At 52.2% G+C, this 19,323-nt stretch overlaps 1 protein-coding gene across 2 annotated transcripts in view; it reads left to right on the plus strand.

Moving 5' to 3' along the window:
* The window catches only part of TNNI1 (troponin I type 1 (skeletal, slow)), a 20,567-nt gene extending 6,509 nt beyond the window's left edge, over positions 1–14,058 (plus strand). Inside the window, exons 4-12 of one of the 2 annotated variants that reach the window (XM_011990557.1) lie at positions 1,162–1,215; positions 5,106–5,135; positions 5,804–5,807; positions 7,681–7,722; positions 8,289–8,420; positions 9,819–9,908; positions 11,403–11,579; positions 12,492–12,601; positions 13,669–14,058. In XM_011990557.1, the coding sequence (XP_011845947.1) occupies positions 5,125–5,135; positions 5,804–5,807; positions 7,681–7,722; positions 8,289–8,420; positions 9,819–9,908; positions 11,403–11,579; positions 12,492–12,599 (564 nt within the window). In that variant the 5' untranslated portion in view covers positions 1,162–1,215; positions 5,106–5,124 and the 3' untranslated portion in view covers positions 12,600–12,601; positions 13,669–14,058. Of the gene's footprint in view, positions 1–1,108; positions 1,216–5,105; positions 5,136–5,803; positions 5,808–7,680; positions 7,723–8,288; positions 8,421–9,818; positions 9,909–11,402; positions 11,580–12,491; positions 12,602–13,668 lie in introns of those variants that run through there. The other variant, XM_011990556.1, reaches the window with a different exon arrangement.
* Positions 14,059–19,323: the final 5,265 nt, after the last annotated feature.

The following is a 19,323-nucleotide window of genomic DNA, read 5'->3' on the forward strand; positions in this document are numbered from 1 at the left end:
GGGCAGGGCCTTTACCTCTGTGGGCACTGGGTTGTGTCTCCTTAGGACACCCCTGCCCATTACTCTCTCCCTCTCCAAATGGGGAGCGTGGCTGGGACTCCCTAACCTCCTGCTTGCGAGGCCTCTCTCTGGCCTCCGAGAGGGTCAGTGTCCTGCCCCAACCCATGAGATGACACACTATAATAGCCACAGGATTAACATAGCAGGCATTGTCTTTCTCTGACTATAGGGTGGGTATTATGTGTTCATCAACTGTCCTAAAAATACCCAGTAAACAGGTGCAGCCCCTGTGGCTCCAGTCCCCTGGGATCTGTTGGCTTCTGGCTGGAGATGAAGATTAGGGCAGGGGAGAGGTGAATTAGTCTCAGTGAGTTCCTGGCATGAAACTTGGGTGTTTTTTGGAACCCAGGGAATCTAGATTCCAGGAAACCCACCTGGAGTGGCATGCAGAGTGTCTGCAGACCCTCAGACCTCCCTGAGCAGAAAGGTGGGCCCTGCTGCCACTGCCATTCTGCTCAGCCCTGGAAACACTCACTGGGGTCAGCCTGCAACACTGCTCACATCACTCCCCACAGCCAGGCACTCTCCTATCCCACGTGCACCCGAGCCACCGAAAAACCCCAGAAAATTGAGTCTTTAGCCCTCTTGGGCTTTTGGAGCATGGGTTTGGGGGCCTCATTTCCATAATGCCTTATGAGAGATGCAGGGTTAGCCCAATGGTCCTCTTCCCCCAGCTGCTACTTGCCCCTCTGGGCCTTCCCTGTGGCCCCTTGCTCTCCCTCATTCCCCCTCCCGGTCCCATCTCTGTTCGGTCCCCACACCTGGTCTGGCTGTTCGTTCTTTCCCTTTCTGCAGCTTGAGTCTCCCCAGGTGGGTGCTGGTGTCACTCAGTCGGTGGCACCTATGTGCACAGAATTTGCCTCTGCTCCTGAGCCACAAACTCGCGTGGCTTTCAGCCTGTGTGCCTGTTGTGTGCATCGCAGCACGCATCTGCCCTGTGAGGTGTGTGTGTGTGTGTGTGTGTGTGTGTGTGTGTGTGTGGTGGGAGGGGTGGAAGCGAGGAGGGGCAGCAGGAGGGGGCAGTGGGTCTGTTCTATTTTTACCGGCCAGTTGCTGCTGGCCACAGTTTTCATAGCCTCCCCTCGGCTCTGCCCCTCACAGTCTGCGGTCTACAGCGAGGCACAGGCCAGCCCAGCTCCACGAGGACTGAACAAGGTAAGCGCCTGCAGCCCAGGACTTCAGATCTAGGTTGATCCCAGGCAGAGAACCTGGGGCTTTTGTTTAAGGAGAAAGCGAGGTCTTGGAGCTGGAGAAAACCGTTTCTTGCCTGTACAGTTGGTTTGTTGGTAGAACATTCCTAAAATACTCCCACAGCATTTTGTCCCACAGAATGACCTATCTCTTGCAAAACTGTTGTGAGAGGTGAAAACTTTTCCTGGCTATTTGGAAGCTGGGAGCGAGGAGAAGAATCTTCCATGAGGTTCCTTAGGAGCCCCAAGGCTGCCTAAGGGATGATGTTTTCACACAGGATGCCCAGCAGGGTGTGGGAGGGATAGTGCACCCAGGGGAAGGGGTGGCCCTGCGATCAGAGAGCTGGGTGAGCGCTCAAAGTCAGCAATACCTGCAGCGGAAGAGAAGGAGGGTGCCTGGCGTGCAGGACTCCCAGGGAGCATAGAAGGCAGGGCCAGAGCCCCCTGCTGAGCAAGGAAACTATCTTGCTTCTGTGTTCTTTGTCTTTGAGTGAAGCTGTTAGCTCCCTTTGCCCATCCCTCTGTACTGCAGCACAAGAGCAGGGGAGGGCAGACCGGCAACCCCTCTTGACCGCTCCTGCTCAGAGCTCCTGGCTCTGAGGAGCAGCAGTAGATACTGGGGGTCCTCTTGGAGGAAGGCAATGGTGGCAGCATTTTGGGTTGAGGCACAAGAGCCAGTGAACACATAAGCCAGGGCAGTATCCACAGGGCAACCCAAGGCTTGGGGCAGGGGGCCATGTGGCAGTCCCTGACTTGGGTGAGGGCTGAAGGCAGCACCTACCACCGGGTTTTGGAGTCACAGTCCCACAGCAACTCTGAGATTAGGCTTTGCTGTTCAGAGCTCAAGATGGGGGTATGGTATGTGGTAGGCAGCCCAGCACCATGGGCTTGGGAGTGTTAACCGTCAGGCAAGGAAGACAGGGATGCCCTTGAATGGGGTTCCAAGGTCAGGGGGTGGGGAGCAGGGGGAAGCACATGAGCCTAACTAGATACTTGTGGATGTGATCATTGGGTGTGCAGAGATCAGTTCTTTCCCCTATATATACACACTCTCTCTCTCTCTCTCTCTCTCACACACACACACTCTCACACACAGTCACTTACACACATTTACACACACAGACTTAATCTCATAGTCTAGTTGATAGTCCCTGCCATGCTGCAGAGCCTCAAGAAAGGGAAAGCCCAGCTCTGAGGCAACCACCAGAGACTCTTTGCTCCCTCCCACGGGTGGAGGATTTTCTCATTATCTCCTTGCTTGCTACTTGTGGAGGAGATGGAATCCTGGCTCTCCAAGCCTTCCTGTGCTATCTACATCCTGACTTATCAGTCCTTGCTTGACTTCCACAGAGCCTGGCAAGGGCCCCCGTCTGGTGGGTGTCAGAGCACAGGCTGAGGCCTCTTGCCTGACGTGGGACCCCTTGGTCTGGCATTTGTCAGTGAGGCAGGCTGGGGGCAGGTCCCAGAGCTTGGCATGAGGTGCAAATTGGCCTTGGCAGGTAGGGCCCCACACTGGGGACAGTTGGCTCTCTGAGGGAGAGAGGGAGGCATGATCGCTGCCAAATGCCCACCAAGGACAAGGCACATCCCAGGGAGACAGACACAGACCTGGTGCCCTCTGGACACTGGCATTCCTGGAGGCTGATGATGGACAGAGGGGCCTGGAGGTGGCTCTTCGCCAGCTGGTGTTTCCTTTGGATTTCCTCAGCATCTTTGGAGAAGCAGAGCCCTCAGAATAAGCAGCTGCCTATAAAATCTAATTCCAGTCAAGCATCTCAGGAATTCATGGATTGTCTCCATACCCCTCCCTCTGTACCCCAGCATGACAGCTGAGACTCTGGGGTCACACTACCCCTCCATCTCCTCCACCCGAGCCTTCCCCTCCCCTGGTGGTGGAGGCAGAGGTGGAGGCAGAGGTGGAGGGAGGCCCAGAAGGCTTTCTGATCCACTGGTAGATTCAGGAGAGGTGGCCAAAGCATGTTCACTGGGGCTGGGACAGTGCTTCATGGGCACAAAGTGAAAGGAGAGAATTAGGGCAGAGGAAGGGGTGGCTCTGGGATGAAATTATTGGCAGGCACTTTGCAAGTGTACTTTAATTCCCCGCCTCCCAGACCCCACAACCAGGTTCTTGAACCAAGCCCACACTCCTGACCCTGAGCTCCATGCCTGCCCTCCCCTCCACACACACACTGGGCTCTCCCACCCTTTACCTCACAGCCTGGCTCAGAGTTTCTGTGCGCCCCTGCACACCTGCTCCCCACCTCAGCTGTCCCCTTCGTTTCCCTGAGCTTTTGCACAGTCCCTCCCTCCTCTGGCATTGGAATGCTCTGTGTCCAGGCCCAGGCAAGACGGTGAATTATGTCTGGCTTTGGAACATCTCCCTCTGCAGCCTCATGGACCTCCTCTTTGGCCTGGGCCCGAGGATCACCTGGTCAGGGGGCTTCCAATTGTGCTCCATGGCCAAGTATCCTCACAGAAGACCACAGGGCTGCTATGGTAACCCCCTTCAACCAGTGCCATTTGGCTCTTTTTGTTTGTTTGATTTTTAAGTTCAGGAATACATGTGCAGGATGTGCAGGTTTGTTACACAGGTAAACATGTGTCATGGAGGTTTGTTGTATCAATTATTTCATCACTCAGATATGAGAGACGTATCCATTAGTTATTTTTCCTGATCCTCTCCCTCCTCCCACCCTCCACCTTCTGATAGGCAAAATGCCATGTTGCTTATACTGATTGGATTTATTTTACTTCCAAGTAAGATTTGGTTAGAACAAAGGATTCAACCAAATAAAATTAATTAAATATTATTTTAATTAATTAATATTAATTAATAATAAACATCAAGTGGAAACCCACTGATTTAACCCCTAATTTTGCAGAGAGGAAAACCAACCCAGAATGGGGAAAGACAGACTTGGGTGAACACAGGATTTGCCCTGCCTCGCGGCTTATCCTCCCCCACTCAGGGCCTCTCACTGCCCCACCCTGGGGGTGCCAGTTGTATTACCATCTGTGGATGGAGTTGTGCCACATAGCAGCTACCCGTATTCCAGCATCCACTCTGCTCATTCACTTTCCAGGCCTTCCTCTCTCTGAGCCTTTCAATGACCACTCTTAATCCACAGGATAAAATCTAAACTCAGCCTGTCCTTCAAGGCCCTCAAGAGTGAGCTACAATCTCATTTTTTTTTTTTTTTTTTTTTGAGAAGGAGACTCATTCTGTCACCCAGGCTGGAGTGCAGTGGCACGACCTCGGCTCACTGCAACCTCCGCCTCCTGGGTTCAAGCAATTCTTCTGCCTCAGCCTCCTGAGTAGCTGGGATTACAGGTGTGCACCACCACGCTTGCTAATTTTTGTATTATTAGTAGAGATGGGGTTTCACCATATTGGCCAGGCTGGTCTTGAACTCCTGATCTCATGATCTGCCCACTTCGGACTCCCAAAGTGCTGGGATTACAGGCATGAGCCACTGTGCCTGGCTGCTCTCACTTTCCAAGCATATTTCCTATGGACTCCATTCTGTTCTCCACCGGGCTTAGCAAGCTTTATCTGGAAAGGGCCAGATAGCTTTGTAGCTCACATAAGGTTTCTGTTGCATATGCTTAAAAAAAAAAAAAAATCTTGCAACTCTTTAAGTAAAAACAGGCAGGGGCCCAGGTTAGGCTTCTGAGCTGTAGTTGGCTGACCCCTGCCCTGCAACCCTGTCCCATCTTGACCTGCTGGAATCCAGTGTGTCTGATTTCTTCCTTTTGTATTCTGACTCTCTCTCCTCGGCTGGGCTCCTAAGGCCCAGCTGGGTGGGGGGCAGGGGTTTCTACTTTCCCTCATGAACTGTTCCTCTGTGCCCCCAGGTGCTGTCCCACTGCCACCATGCCGGAAGTGTAAGTAGTCTCACTGCCCTCTGGGGCCCCAGGAAGGCAAGTCCCTTTGCCACAGACAAGCCCCACAGTGGAGGCACCGTGTTTTCAACCCCCAAAGCTTTCCCCTAAGAGACCAGGTCCTCAAACAGGGACAGCACTTGATGGTTTTCCCCGTGCTGCCTGTGTCCTCCCAGCCATTGAGCAGAACTCACTCTCAGGTTGCCCTGGGAGCGCCTTTTTGGCCTGTGCCTCAGAGTTTTCCTGTCTTGATCTAACACGTGAATTGCGTGTACCAGGCCACCACTTAACACTGACGCAGTAGGTGAACAAAGCTTTGGGAATTTACCCACACGCCCACGGATGGATGCTTTCACGTTACTGGAACCCTACCCTAAGGCTTCCCTCCCCTTCCACCACTTCTCCCCAACTTACCATGTCCAGTACCTCCCAATAAGAATTCCCGGTAGTTCGAAGGGCTGTTGAGTTTTTATTCTGTTCTGCCGGAACCTTGAACTGCTCCCCCTGCCTGATGCCTGATGACTGATGACTCTCTGGCTCACTGTTGTCACCGGCCCCCTCCTTCCCCAAGCTGGTCTGCGAGGTTCTGCGGCCGCACATGTAATCCTCATTGTTCATACTCACTCTGTGTTCTGCTCTTTCCCTGTCCTTCCTGTGATGGATGCCTGAAGCGAGGTAAGTGGTATTTGGGGTATCTCTGTCCTGGTTAACTCTTCTGACTAGTAAAGGTGGGAAGGTGGGGTTGGCATCTGAGGAGAGGGGAGAGCTTGTATTAAGCCCTGGTGGGAGTCTGGGAGGTGTAGGGTATTTAGTGGCTGAACAAATTCCCAGGAGATGGAAACATCAGGGGAAGATTCTGGATGTGGGGTTTCCTAGTGTCCAGGGAGTTGCTGTGCCAGTGTACAATGTCACTGGAAGGTTGTCCTGGGACTGGTACTGCAGCAGGGCTGGGTGTGACTCTGCATCTTTGCTGAGCACAAGCTCTTCCTCACCCACTCTGAGAGCTGGTCCAGTCCTGGGAGGACCATCCTATTCCATGCAAAGCTGATCCTGTGCAAAGCTATATTTGAGGGGTAAGGGATAGTCATTGGGTTATTCCACTCTTGCCCAGTGGCTGAACATTGAGCGAGGAGCAAAGAGATGTCCTTAAATCCCTCAGGTGTTAGATAACCCTGACACTGGCCATTCTATACACTCCAGACTTAACAGGCTACTGAGATCACAGCCTATATACAGTCCAAGGATGGGGATGGCAGGGATAGGGATCGGGACTCAGGGATGGCAACAGTGCGAATTAGCAGTATTGATGGAGGGGACATTTGGCACAGAGATTCTCGGAAAGAATTGAAAATGTTACTTTTGAACATTCATATGAATGTTGAAGTTTTGCTGAGGCTCGTATTTAAGTGAATCCTCACTGACTGATGGTCAGATGAGGTGACCATCAGCTCACTCACCAAGTGGTGGGGAAACAAGATAGCAGTAAAATATTTGCCATGTGTACATTACGGTGTGTAAACCATGGAGGTAATGCTTAGAGTCATAGGCTCTTTCTTTTGAAATCACACTTATCTGAAATGTAACAAAAATCTTTAGGAGAGGAAAAGACAAACAAACCACTCTGAACAGTCAGAATAGAAGTTACACATTCCATTTGCTGAAACTCATCCATTGTCTCTCATGAGAACTTCCCTCTCAAAGCCTAATCACTTCTACTTTACACCCTGGAATAACATTGGAGAGCCATGCTCTCCCAGCTTGCAGCACATTAAGTCTAGGTAGGATGCTTCCTGCTGGCAATGAGAAGTGATCGCCTGTGGCCCGGAAGAGATACTAGTGCTCGAAAGGCATCACAGTCTCATTAGTTGGGGGCCAAGCAGCCCTACTCACCTTTGCCACCCCTGAGGGACCACTGTCACAGGGCTAGGACTAGTAAGCAACAACATGTTTAGGATTTCTGATAAGAAGATTAAACAGTGGTTTTATATCTTAGAAAGATTTGGATGGGTGATGTTAACATTTTAAAAAGTTTTGAGGTCTACATAGATACATTTCATTTATTTGGGAAATTCACAGCTTATTTATGCAGCATGATAGATCATCAAGGTATTGCTGTATTACTACCAGGAGTGTGAAAACATACATAGCTTTTATGCTTTTCAAAGGATTTGCACATCCATGATCTCATTTCATCTGCAAAAACTCTGTGAACTAAGCAAGGGGGGGGTCATAATATCCTTATTTACAGATGAGGAAAGAGGTGCCTGTAGAAGCCATGTGACCCTCATAGTATCTTACAAGATTTCAGCAGCAGCAGAATCAGAGTGGGAAGTTAAGGCTTCAGCCCCTAGGTCAAGGTAGCTGACTGCAGCCTTGTCTGAACTGCAGGGGTTAAATCACAAAGATGAGCTTTTAAGGCACCACAGGGTGAGCAGAGGATTCTGGATAAAGACAGAGAACCCTAGCTGGCACTTGTCTTGGCCTAGACCAGAATTCCAGTTCTGCAGCCTCTGCTTCACCACCTGTCTCTCTCTCTTCTGGCTCACAGAGAAAACCCAAGATCACTGCTTCCCGCAAACTCTTGCTGAAGGTGAGGCTGGGGGCTGGCTGCAGGGGGATGCCCAGTGGGAGGCAGAGGGGCAGAAAGCCGACTCTGAAGGGATGTGGAGGGTTATGGAAAGGAGAAAGGAAGGAGGCCAGAGTGAGGATGATGAGGGGCAGAGGGAGTCCAGCATTGCTGGAGCCAGTGCCAGGCTCAGGTGGTCAGTGGGTGGGATCCTCGAGTATGGATCCTGGCACCCACCTGGGGTCCCTAGAGTAGGTGGTGACCAGCTTCAGAGTGGGAAGCTACTCGTGCAGGCAGAGAGACTTCCTTTATTCTCATATGTGTTTTTCTCTTTGGAGCTTTGTGAGTCAAAACAGACAGTAAGTGGGTAAGAGGAAGACTGTCAGGGGAAAACAAGTTCCAGGACTCCAGGAACATTGTGTGTGGCCACTTGGTGTACCCTCACGCACAGCCTGTCCGTGGCCGCTGCATACACTTCTACACTGGACGGCGGTCTCAGAGTTGGCCTAGCCTGGGGCTGTCCTCACCTCATTCCCTGATGCCGGGTGGGAGATGCGAGGCCCCCAGCTCAGCAGGTTTGTTCTGTCCAGAGCCTGATGCTGGCCAAGGCCAAGGAATGCTGGGAGCAGGAGCATGAGGAGCGCGAGGCTGAGAAGGTGCGCTACCTGGCAGAGCGCATCCCCACACTGCAGACGCGTGGCCTGTCCCTCAGTGCCCTGCAGGTGAGCCCGGCAGGTGGGGCAGGGCAGGATGGGGTTGGAGGCACTATGTGGGTGGCTCCAGGGACCAGGCGGCAAGAGCCTGAACTAACACCAGCTCAAGGTTCCATAATTTACAGGGCACCCCTCACTTCCATGGTCTCATTTAATCTTCACAACCACCTGTGAGGTAGGAACATTACAGGCACTGAACTGAGCCTTAGAGGGGAGGCGTGACTTGCCTGGGCTGGGCGGAGCCAGGGGCCCAGTTTCACAAGCAGTTAGGGTGGTGGCATGGAATGGGGAGGCGGCCAGGGTTTGGAGAAGCCCCACTTCTCCAAGGACTTGTCTATCCTTTCTTAGAGCTTGGTCTTTAACGTTTTCAGAACACTGGTAAATTATTTAAATGCCAGTGATTACAGAGAAAAGAGACTGGAAGGAAATACATCAAAATGTTACTAAGTATCCCTGGGTGGTGGTATCACTAGGTATTTTAATTTTTATTATTTTTGTTTAATACATAGTTTTCAAAATGTCTAAAATTAAAACATTACTTTAATCATAAGAAAACTATTTTATTTTGCTGGGCACAGTGGCTCATGCCTGTGACCCTAGCATTTTGAGAGGCTGAGGAGGGAGAATCACTTGAACCCCAGAGTTTGAGACCAGCCTGGGCAACATAGTGAAAGTGAGACCTTGTCTCTATAAAAAATTAAAACAATGAGATGGGAGGATCACTTGAGCCCAGGAGGTTGAGGCTGCAATAAGCCGCGATGAAAGAATACTTTTTTTTTGAGACAGAGTCTCACTCTGTTGCCCAGGCTGGAATGCAATGGCATAATCTTGGCTCACTGCAACCTCCACTTCCCATGTTCAAGTCATTCTCCTGTCTCAGCCTCCTGAGTAGCTGGGACTACAGGTGCATGCCACCATGCCTGGCTAATTTTTGTAGTTTTAGTAGAGACGGGGTTTCACCATATTGGTCAGGCTGGTCTTGAACCCCTGACCTCAGGTGATCCACCCACCTTGGCCTCCCAAAGTGCTGGGATTACGGGGATGAGCCACCATGCCCAGCCAAGAATACTGTTTTTTGTTTTTATGTTGTTGTTGTTGTTTTGAGATGAAGTCTCACTCTGTCGCCAGGCTGGAGTGCAGTGGTGTGATCTTAGCTCATTGCAACCTCTGCCTCCTGGGTTCAAGCAAAAGAATACTGTTTTTTAAGAAAGCACGACATACAGACAGGAGAACAGAGGGCATACCCTTTGAACTATTGCCTGTCATGAGCCTCAGAGTGGAGGAAACTGTCAGCTCCTCTCTGGATCCCAGGTCTTGCAAAGGGGCTGGGGAGAGGGTCAAGCGCTGGAAACTGATGGCTCTGTTCCCCTCTTCTTCGCGCCTGCCTGATCCATCTGCCGCCCCCAGGACCTGTGCCGGGAGCTGCATGCCAAGGTAGAGGTGGTGGATGAGGAGCGATATGACATTGAGGCCAAATGTCTCCACAACACCAGGGAGGTGAGTCTAAGGAAGGGAAGGGACATGGCCAGGATGGGCTAGGCAGGGGCATGGGCACGGATGCATCAGCCATGGGAGGTCCCCTCCTTCCGCAGGGCCTGGAGGGGGCCACTTAAGCAGGAAGCTTTGGTTTCTCCGCCCTAGCCCCATAGGGCTGGAGATGGGCAGAGTGGATAATCACACATGAAAAGTACAAACTTCCTCCTTACCTGCCATGTGGGCTCATCAGCCTAACAGAAGCCGCTCTCTTTATCCACCCACACAAATAATCATATGCCTGTTAATAACGTCTTACCTTTGTGAAGTGCTTTTATGTGTGTTATAGCCTTTGATCCTCCCTATAGGCCTGTGGATGAAGTAGGGGTTATTTGCACCTTGCAGAGGAGAACACTCAGGATCACAGAGGCCAAGGACTTGTCCTAGGTTGCACAGTGGTGGTCCTGGGACCAGTGCTGGTCTCTGGCTCCCACTTTGGTACTCTGTGCTCCCTTAGCATGGAGTGTGGGAGGATTAACTCCATCCAGACCCTGCTCCAGTGGGGTGGGGCAGAACAGGGAAGGACAGGGCTCCTTTGGGTCATTTGTCCAAGCAGTGAGGACGGGGCAGGGAGGTAGCACAAGTCACTTCCCTCCTTCCCACTTCTGCCCACCGGGAATGATATGTGGGGTCACCAAGCTCCTAAGAATTCCCTCTAGAGATCACACCCTGGAAATTCCTCCAGGGGGTTAGGACCTGGAAGTTTATCACCCTGCTGGACCAAGGCTGTGAGCTGCTTTGAAGGCTCACTGGGGAGGAATAAGTTAGAAGCAGGGATGAGGCTACAGGAACAAAAGGAAGCAACCCTGCACTCCAAATAGGGCTTCCAAACCAGACAAGTCTCAGTCTGGTGGAGCTACCGCTTTTATTCAAGGTTACAGTATTAGCAATGGCTAATAGGCTTTATCTGTCTGATTAACTATCCATTTATCAGCAAATTGTACAGTGGCTATTTGCAAAGGGGTGGGTGGGTCTGACTGTCCTAGAGGAGGGTCTCCAACTCTTGGGCTGTGGACCAGTACTAATCCGTGGCCTGTTAGGAACTGGGCTGCACAGCAGGAGGTGAGCAGTGGGTGAGTGAGCATTCCCACCCGAGCTCTGCCTCCTGTCAGATCAGCGGTGGCATTAGATTCTCACAGGAGTGTGAACCCTATTGTGAACTGTGCACGCGAGGGATCTAGGTTGCACACTCCTTATGAGAATCCAACTCATGCCTGATGGTCTGAGGTGGAACAGTTTCATCCTGAAACCACCCCACCACCTCTCCGTGGAAAAAGCGTCTTCCACAAAACCAGTCCCTGGTGACGAAAAGGCTGGTGACTGCTGATAGGTCTGGCTTCAAGGGTGGACAAATTAAGGTGTATCTCTGGCTGGAACCCTAGCAATCTGAGGTCCTTAGGAAGGGTGCCCTATGGCTAGCTCCCTCTCCAGTGAGCCCCGGGCGCTTCTCACCTGCAGATTAAGGACCTGAAGCTGAAGGTGATGGACCTCCGTGGGAAGTTCAAGCGCCCGCCCCTGCGTCGGGTCCGTGTCTCGGCTGACGCCATGCTCCGGGCCCTGCTGGGTTCCAAGCACAAGGTGTCCATGGATCTGCGGGCCAACCTCAAGTCTGTGAAGAAGGAAGACACAGAGAAGGTGAAGTCCCTTTCCTCAGAACCTTCCACCCTCTTCCCTACCAGCTTTCCCCTTGTCAACCCCTCACATGGCCTCAGGCAGGCCCAGGAACTCCTGTTGGAGGCCAGTCAGCTTGACAGAGAGAATGTTCTAGAATGTTTTGGAGGACCAGTGTGGGAAGAAAGAAAGAAGACTTGCTCCCTTCCTTCAGGCTGTTCCCAGTCTGATGAAGAAACTAGGACATAAAGAAAGCTAGACCCCAGACTGAGACATGAAGTAAAAATTTTGTTCCCAGTGTGAAGAGAACGTGGAGATTTAGGGTAATGTTGGAGGTGACTGCCTGGTCACCACAGGGAAAGGAGACAGCAGCTCATCTTGGTGATAGCCACACACAGACATTAGAGAACTGAGTTCAACCACCCAGCAACAAATTATTCAAAGTTGGTTGAACTCACAGTATATGTGCCCCAAGTTGATAGGCTCTGTAAGGAACAGGGATGACAGGAACATAGTCTCTGGCCCAAGAAGCTTCAGAGGAGAAGAGATAAGCCAGGCAGTATACTGAGGAAATGGAAAAGCAGTCACATTCGCAGGGGAAGGCTTCTTGGAAGAGGTGGCCTTGAGCCTGCAGAGTGCCAGACCAGGAGGGTGGCATGGGGCCTGGGAGGAGGTTTTGCTGAGGTGCATTGAGGTGGGAACTAGCCCCGTAGCTGCCACTATCACCCAGTGCTCCCAAGCCACACAGCTTCCTGTGGGGCCTTGGCTTGGCCCGTGTCCACCTGCCTGGCTGAGTCCTAGGACCTAAACAGCTGGGGAGGGGCATTGGGATTTCTTATCATCTGAGGAGACTGGTTTTCTATCACCCCGCTTCTCTTGAGCTGGGGGGGGCATCCAGCCTGGTAAGTCCCTGATGTGTGTGCCATTTGTCCACAGGAGCGGCCTGTGGAGGTGGGTGACTGGAGGAAGAATGTGGAGGCCATGTCTGGCATGGAAGGCCGGAAGAAGATGTTTGATGCTGCCAAGTCTCCGACCTCACAATAGAGGTACCTAGAGATCAGCTCCCTTCTCTGGGGTCCATCAGAGTCTAGAGGATAATGAGGGAGTCCACGATGGGCAGGCAGGTTGTACTCAGTGTGGTGCAGGGACAAAGGCACTGATGAGACTGATTTGAGTCGGCTCTCCTGGGCTCATTCCTGGCTCCAGCACCGTGATACGTTGGGCATGTCATTTCTGTTTGGGGACCCTTTTTGTTCCCCTCCTCTATGAAATTGGGGGCTGTGTTAAATCAGTGGTTCTCCAAGTGTGGTCCCGGGACCAGCAGCATCTACATCACCTGGGATGCAAATGATCACCCCCCCACCCCACGTCCACTAAATTGGAAACTCTGGGGTGAGACCAGCCTTCCGGGCGATTCTGATGCACATGAGAGTTTCAGAACCACTAGGTTAGAGGATCCCTGGGGTCCCTTCATCTCTGACTTTCTGAGAATCTATGCTCTTTTAAATACCTCCTGGTGATGTCCTTTATTTGTGCTCCCTGCGAAGTACCCAGCACTCACAGTACCTGTTCCCAAGGAGCTACCACTCAGAGAAGCTAAGACTTCCCACTCTCTGAGGAAAAAGCTGGAGAAATGGCCAAGCAAGGAAATCAGGCCACATAAAACCCTCTGTGGAAGTGCTGAGAGAATGTGCAATAGGGCAGGCATCCACCAGATAGCACTGGTCGGAGCAGGCTTTCTGGAGAGGAGGAGCTCTCTGAGGACGTGATGGGCAAGCGTTAGCTGATAAAGGGAAGGGCACGTTAAAGGGCTGATGGCGCAACAGAAGCATGGAGGTGGGAATTAACCACCCACAGAGTAGCATGGCAAGGCCAGGTAAGAGCTGAGGGCCGCAGTGCGGAGGAGCAGTGTGAGGGGTCCCAAAAGGGGAGAAACTGTGCCTGTAGGCTGAGAAGCTGAGGTCTTGTAGGAGCCCCTATGAATGAAGATCCAGCCAGGGGTGCGCTAGGGGTGAGAAGCCCTGGAGACTGCATGTGCTGTAGGTAAGTCAGGGATTCATGCACTGCACACAGGTCCCCGGGAACTGATGGCTTCGCCTCTTTGTCCCTACAGGCCAGCTTGCTGTGCTGCGCTCTGAGCTCCTGCTTCATGCTTCTTCTCCAACCCAGCTCACTCACTTCTCTGCCCGTGTCTGGAGCATCCCTTCCCACCTCCCCCCTCACTTCTTCCCTCCAGCCTGCATGCCCTCCTCTGGAACTGGGATTAAAGAGATATCCAAGAGGCAGGACAAACGCGAGTGTCTGAAGACCTCACCCCAGCAGGGTGGGCTCCCACCCATCCATGAGGCACTTGGGGCTTCCCAGCTACCCTGTGGTGTAACAGGTGGAGGACGAGGAGGGAGTGAGAGCACCTTTCCTCTAGCCCTGTGCCACACCCCTTCTATGTGTGTACAGTGTCCACAGCCATCTTCATTAAAAACCCAGTTTCCTGGTCATTTCTGCAGCTCTGACTGTGAGAACGGAGAAGAAAGGGAAGACTTGGGGCTTGTGAAGAGAGGGCTGTGCTGGGCTCCAGTCAGCCTGTCTGCAGTCCACAGTCCAGGATCTGAAGGGAGGGCTAAGGAATTGGTGGCTGCTTGCCAGGGTCCCCTGGGGCCCCTTCTGCCGAGTCCCTGTGATGTCACACAGCACACACTCACCACCCAGGATACTCAGCTCACCAGAGCCCTGACCTCCGAGAACTGACCCTGTCCTGCCCCTGACTCTGGCCATCAGAAGAGGCCTCTCCATTCAGAGCCGCTTCTCCTGCCGGATTTCATACTCTCCTTCCTCTGCAAAGCTAGATTAACTCTCCCTGATGTCTGCTGGGTGTACCTGACTGCTCCGGGCTGAGAGGTCAGGGCACTTTCAATCCCTCACCTAGTCCAGCGGCACAGGGCAGGAGGCCTCACAGAAGAGATACTTGCAGTTCCAGGCCTGGCCACCAGGTGACTCCTTCCTTCTGTCCTGGGCACTCCTGTCCGTCCGGCCTCTGCTCTCCCCACTTTCACTCACCCTCCTCCCAATTGTTTCCCCTTCACACTGCTGTACTGGTCCTATCCCCCAGGACTGATTCTTTCCCGGAGGGAGGGCGGCCACTTATCTGTCCTCTGGCTCAGGTCCTTTCTCCATCCCACTCACTTCTGGGTCCAAACCCTGGTGAGGGCATAGGGCATGCTGGGGTGGAGTGGGGGTCTGGGGCAGCCCCTCTTCCCCCATCATACTTGTGAGAGAGGCTCCTGTGAAGCAGAGACCAAAGTTCTGACTTTCCTTTTTTTCTTTTTTCTTTTTTTGAGATGGAGTCTCGCTCTGTCACCCAGACTGGAGTGCAGTGACATGATCTCGACTCACTGCAACCTCCGCCTCCCAGGTTCAAGCGATTCTCCTGCCTCAACCTCCTGAGTAGCTGGGATTACAGGTGTGTGCCACCACACCCGGCTAATTTTTGTATTTTTAATAGAGACAGGGTTTCACCATGTTGGTCAGGCTGGTCTTGAACTCCTGAACTCGTGATCCGCCCACCTTGGCCTCCCAAAGTGCTGGGATTACAGGCGTGAGCCACCGTGTCCAGTCAAGTTCTGACTTTTCAGGGCAGTGGGATAGTGACTTCTAAGCTAAGCCTGCAAGGGAAGTGGCTGGTCCCAGATCTAGGGTCCCTTGGCTTTTTGACCACCGCAGCACTGGCCCCAGGAGGGGCTGAGTTATCAGAGCAGCAATCCTTCCACCCACCCTACTGAGTCCCCATTCTGCCCTCAAATCCCACGTATTATCTGCCATAAATGCCAGGAATTGGTACAAAGTGCAGTGCCAGCTACTCCCTGGGGCATGGTCTGGCTCCGTGGGCTGCTGGCCTGCCAGCCCCTTTCAGAAAACATGGCAGTGGGAACCAGCAACTTGGGCTACCTTAGGGGAAGCAGCACTCTGCCCAGGGTTCTTGCTATAAATAGGTCAGTGGGCAGAGAGGCAGATGTGTGCAAAAAGCACAACCCCAATCACATACACAAACCTGCAGGCACAGACACACCCAGTCTCAATGCACGAAGTTGGAGAACCTGACAGGGCTGGTCCAGGCCACAGAGGATGGGGTTAGGCTTCATGCCTTCATGCCCAGGCAGCCACAGAAACCCACTCTTCCCCGCCTCACAGGGCTCCTCCGGTTGGCCTGGGTCCAAAGCAGTCTCCTTGTTTCACCTTTTCCAGCCCTTCCCTAGAGCCTGGCCCCAAGTTCCAGAGTCAAATCCCAGTTTTGCAGTCAACTATTAACCTGGGGCCCTGGCAGATTGGGGTATCCACCCAGTCATGTAAAGGCAGGAGACCTGCTCTGGGCCTGACTCAAAGCAAACACGTGGGTGCAGAAGGCCCGTGGGAGGAGGAGGAGGTGGGGCCCACTCAACACACCTAAGCCTGTGGCCCTCTAGGAGGGGCAGAAGAGCCAACCAGAGGGTTCCTGGAGGTCATCGGGTTCCTCCTTCTGCTTCCAGGCAGGAACAGACCTAATTCATCTCCTATGAGGATGGAGCAAGAGCAAATATAGGCATAGACACATCCAGAGCGCAAGGATTGAGAGGCCCCGTGGACAAGGGGAAGGAGAGCTTGGGGGTGGGAGAGGGATCTGTGGAAGTATCTGTTGTAGCCAAGAATGTGGCCTGAGGGTGAGAGGCCTGGCCTCTGGAGAGCCCTGATTCTACTCCAGTCCTCTCTTACCATGGAGGGTCGACACCACCCAGCCTGGACACAACGCTAGTAGAGCTGGGAGCTGGGGCCTGCCACTGAGTAACAGCTCACACATGTAGCACACTTATGTGTCAGGCACCAGTGTGTGCACCTTCATTCATTTAACCTTGACAACAACCCTAGGAGAAAGGTACAGCTACTATTCTCATAGTACAGTGGGGAAAACTGAGGCACAGAGAGGTTAGGGACTTTTCATGATCACACAGCTAATAAGTGGTGGGCCCAGGATTCAACCCAAGAAGTCTGTTAGAATCCATACTGTTATTGACTATTTTAATAACAGCATTTCAATAATAGTAATATGTGATATTAAATGCTTTATCTGAATTATATAATTGCATTCTCACAAAAATGGTACATTTGTTAGCTGAAATTTACAGATGAGGAAATCCTGGAGAGTTCAAGTAGCTCACTCTAAGTTACAGGGTTTGCTAGCTGCAGACTGGAGACCGGATCCCAGGTCACTCTGCCTTGGGGTTGCCCTTTTCTGAGAACAGACTGGCCTTAACAAAGCCCAACCAGCCACTTTCTTGGAAGGACACAGCTGGGGGTTAAGGGTCCTGCATATGTACCCGGAGAGTCCCCACATCCCTAGTGAAGGGGAAACATTCAAAGGAGGTGCAAGTGACATCCAAATGGGCTAAGGTGAGGCCTTCTTGCAACATGGGGCCCAGGCTGAGGGTAGAGGGATGGGTGCTACTTGGGGGATATCTGTTATCAGCACACAATAGCTGGGTGGGCATCCCCTCTCTCTGCAGCTGGTGGAGATGGGCCTGGTGCTCCTCTCTGCTTGGTAGGAATGACCAGGGCAGGATGCCACCTGCTACACCCTTGCCTGTCCCAGAGCCCTTGGGGGACCAGCTGTTGCCCCCACCTTTCTCCACAAGGTGGCCAGTCCCCACAGGGCAAGGAGGCCAAGCTCAGCTGTGTGTCTGAGCCCACTCAGCAGCAGGTATGATCAGGGCAGGGCCCAGCGCTCAGGGCTGCTGGGGCTAAAGTGCCTTGCTGAAGGAGGGGCAGAGTTAAACATTAGCCACAATGGCCCCCCACGAAGTGAGTCATACTCCCCACAAGGCTCTGGGCTGGGCAGCCGGGGGCCAGCGGGGAGCTTCGTTCCAGGTGGGTGACCAAGCTGCGGAAGCCCGGGACAGTTCGCTAGGACCAGTGCTAATGGCAGCCTCTTCTCCTGACCCCCATCAGGTCTCTTTCCTCAGACATCCCCAAAGCTTGTCTGCCTGCGGGTCCTTCATTAAAGATGAGGGACAAGGGTTTTCTCTTCCTTCCAAGATACACTTCTAGGCTGGCCTGTGGGTCCCCTGAGACCAAGGCTGAGCAGGGTGAGCCTCGAAAACCTCACAGCACTGGCCTAGAGCACTGTGGTCAATGTCTGAAGGACCAGAGAGGGAGAGTGACTTGCTCAAGGTCACAAACCTAACTGGAACTAGGAAGTAGGTCCCTAGACTCCCAGTCTGAGAAAATTGGACATTGACAGGGCTTTGGTTCCTGGCCAGAGGCAAAGGCCCAGGGACCCGAACAGGCTGCCCATCTCTGGCCTCAAGTCAGCACCCCAACTGGCTCCAGTGCCAACCACTGGCCTCTCTCATTGGTTGGCACAGGCTGGGTGAGCCTGGCCCTTTGCTCTGGGTTCAGGAGAGAGGTATGGCCTTGCCTGGCAGTCAGGGGAGGTGTTCCAACCTGGGAGCCCCTGGGGGAGAAGCGTGTGTGTGAACGCTTGTGGCCACTCATCAGAAAGGGTGAGCATGGTGTGTGTGCGTGGGCATGCCGAATGACCTGTCTGCCTGCCCTGAGTGTCACAGACACCTGGGTGTCCCCTGTATTAGTGCCTCCCAGATGCTCTTCTGACTGGCTCTTTGTGACCCAAATTTCAACTGCTTCACCCCACAATGATGAAACCAGAGCCACAAATGTAGTGAGATTTTCATAAAGCTAAATGTATTCAGTGGAAATTCCTCTGATCTAAAAGCATGCATGTCTTTATTTCATTACTGGAGTATTAAATTAGCCCTTACTTATGGAATAGGAGGACAGTAGGTGGCAATTGTTTTCTACCTCTCTTAGTTCACAAAATAAAATGGTGGCAGCACAATGTCAGTATTTACATTAAACAATATTGTTAGTTTGTAAAAACAAAAAGCCAGGGAGCTTACCGTCCTGGATTCTTTAGGGTGTGGGTCTTATCACTTCATTCAATTCTTCCCTTCCCCCAAGAGTGCCACAAGCATGAGAGTTGCTCAGCTGAGACACATGAATGGTAACAGAACTGAAATGTCAGGATGTGACCTCGAGCCAGCTGGTTGGGGCTGGGGATCCCCCTAGATCTCCACTCTATCCTCTCTGAGAAAGGAGAAGCTGCCCTATGAGCCTTTTTTCTGGGGGATTCCAGAGGTTGAACGTCTGTTCTGAGGCTCCTCAGAACCTCAAGGGAGGCGACGAGAGTGATGACCCCTTGCCCAACCACTGGCTGAAAAATCTTGAAATTCCCTGACTTTCACCAGGGAATTTCCAGTTGTGCTAAGCCCTGCCTGGTAGAATCTCCCTGGAGGAAGTAACCAGCACACACATACGCTTTTAATGTACGTATAAAGAATCGTAAAGTGAATACCCATCTGCCAACCACTCATTTTAAGAACTAGGATATTGCACATACTTTTGAAGCCCTCATGTGTCCCTCCCCCATTACAATCCCTTCCTCTCCACAAAGGTAAATACAATCCTCAATTTTGTGTTTGTTATTCTTTTGGTTCTCTTCATAATGTTACTACATATTTATGAATTCCTAATACATCATTGAGTTTTGAATCTTTTTGTAAACCTTACTCAAGTGCATGCATTTTGCTTTTTCCCCTTCCATGTTAAGGTTGTAAATCCATCCCTGTTGATAATTATAGTTCATTCATTTTCACTGCCATGAAATGATGAAATGATGAAAGCACCATTCATTCCCTTTCCTGCTGATAGACATTTAGATTTCTGC

This window comes from Mandrillus leucophaeus, unplaced genomic scaffold, assembly GCF_000951045.1.
Source record: "Mandrillus leucophaeus isolate KB7577 unplaced genomic scaffold, Mleu.le_1.0 Scaffold38, whole genome shotgun sequence".
Lineage (NCBI taxonomy): Eukaryota > Metazoa > Chordata > Mammalia > Primates > Cercopithecidae > Mandrillus > Mandrillus leucophaeus.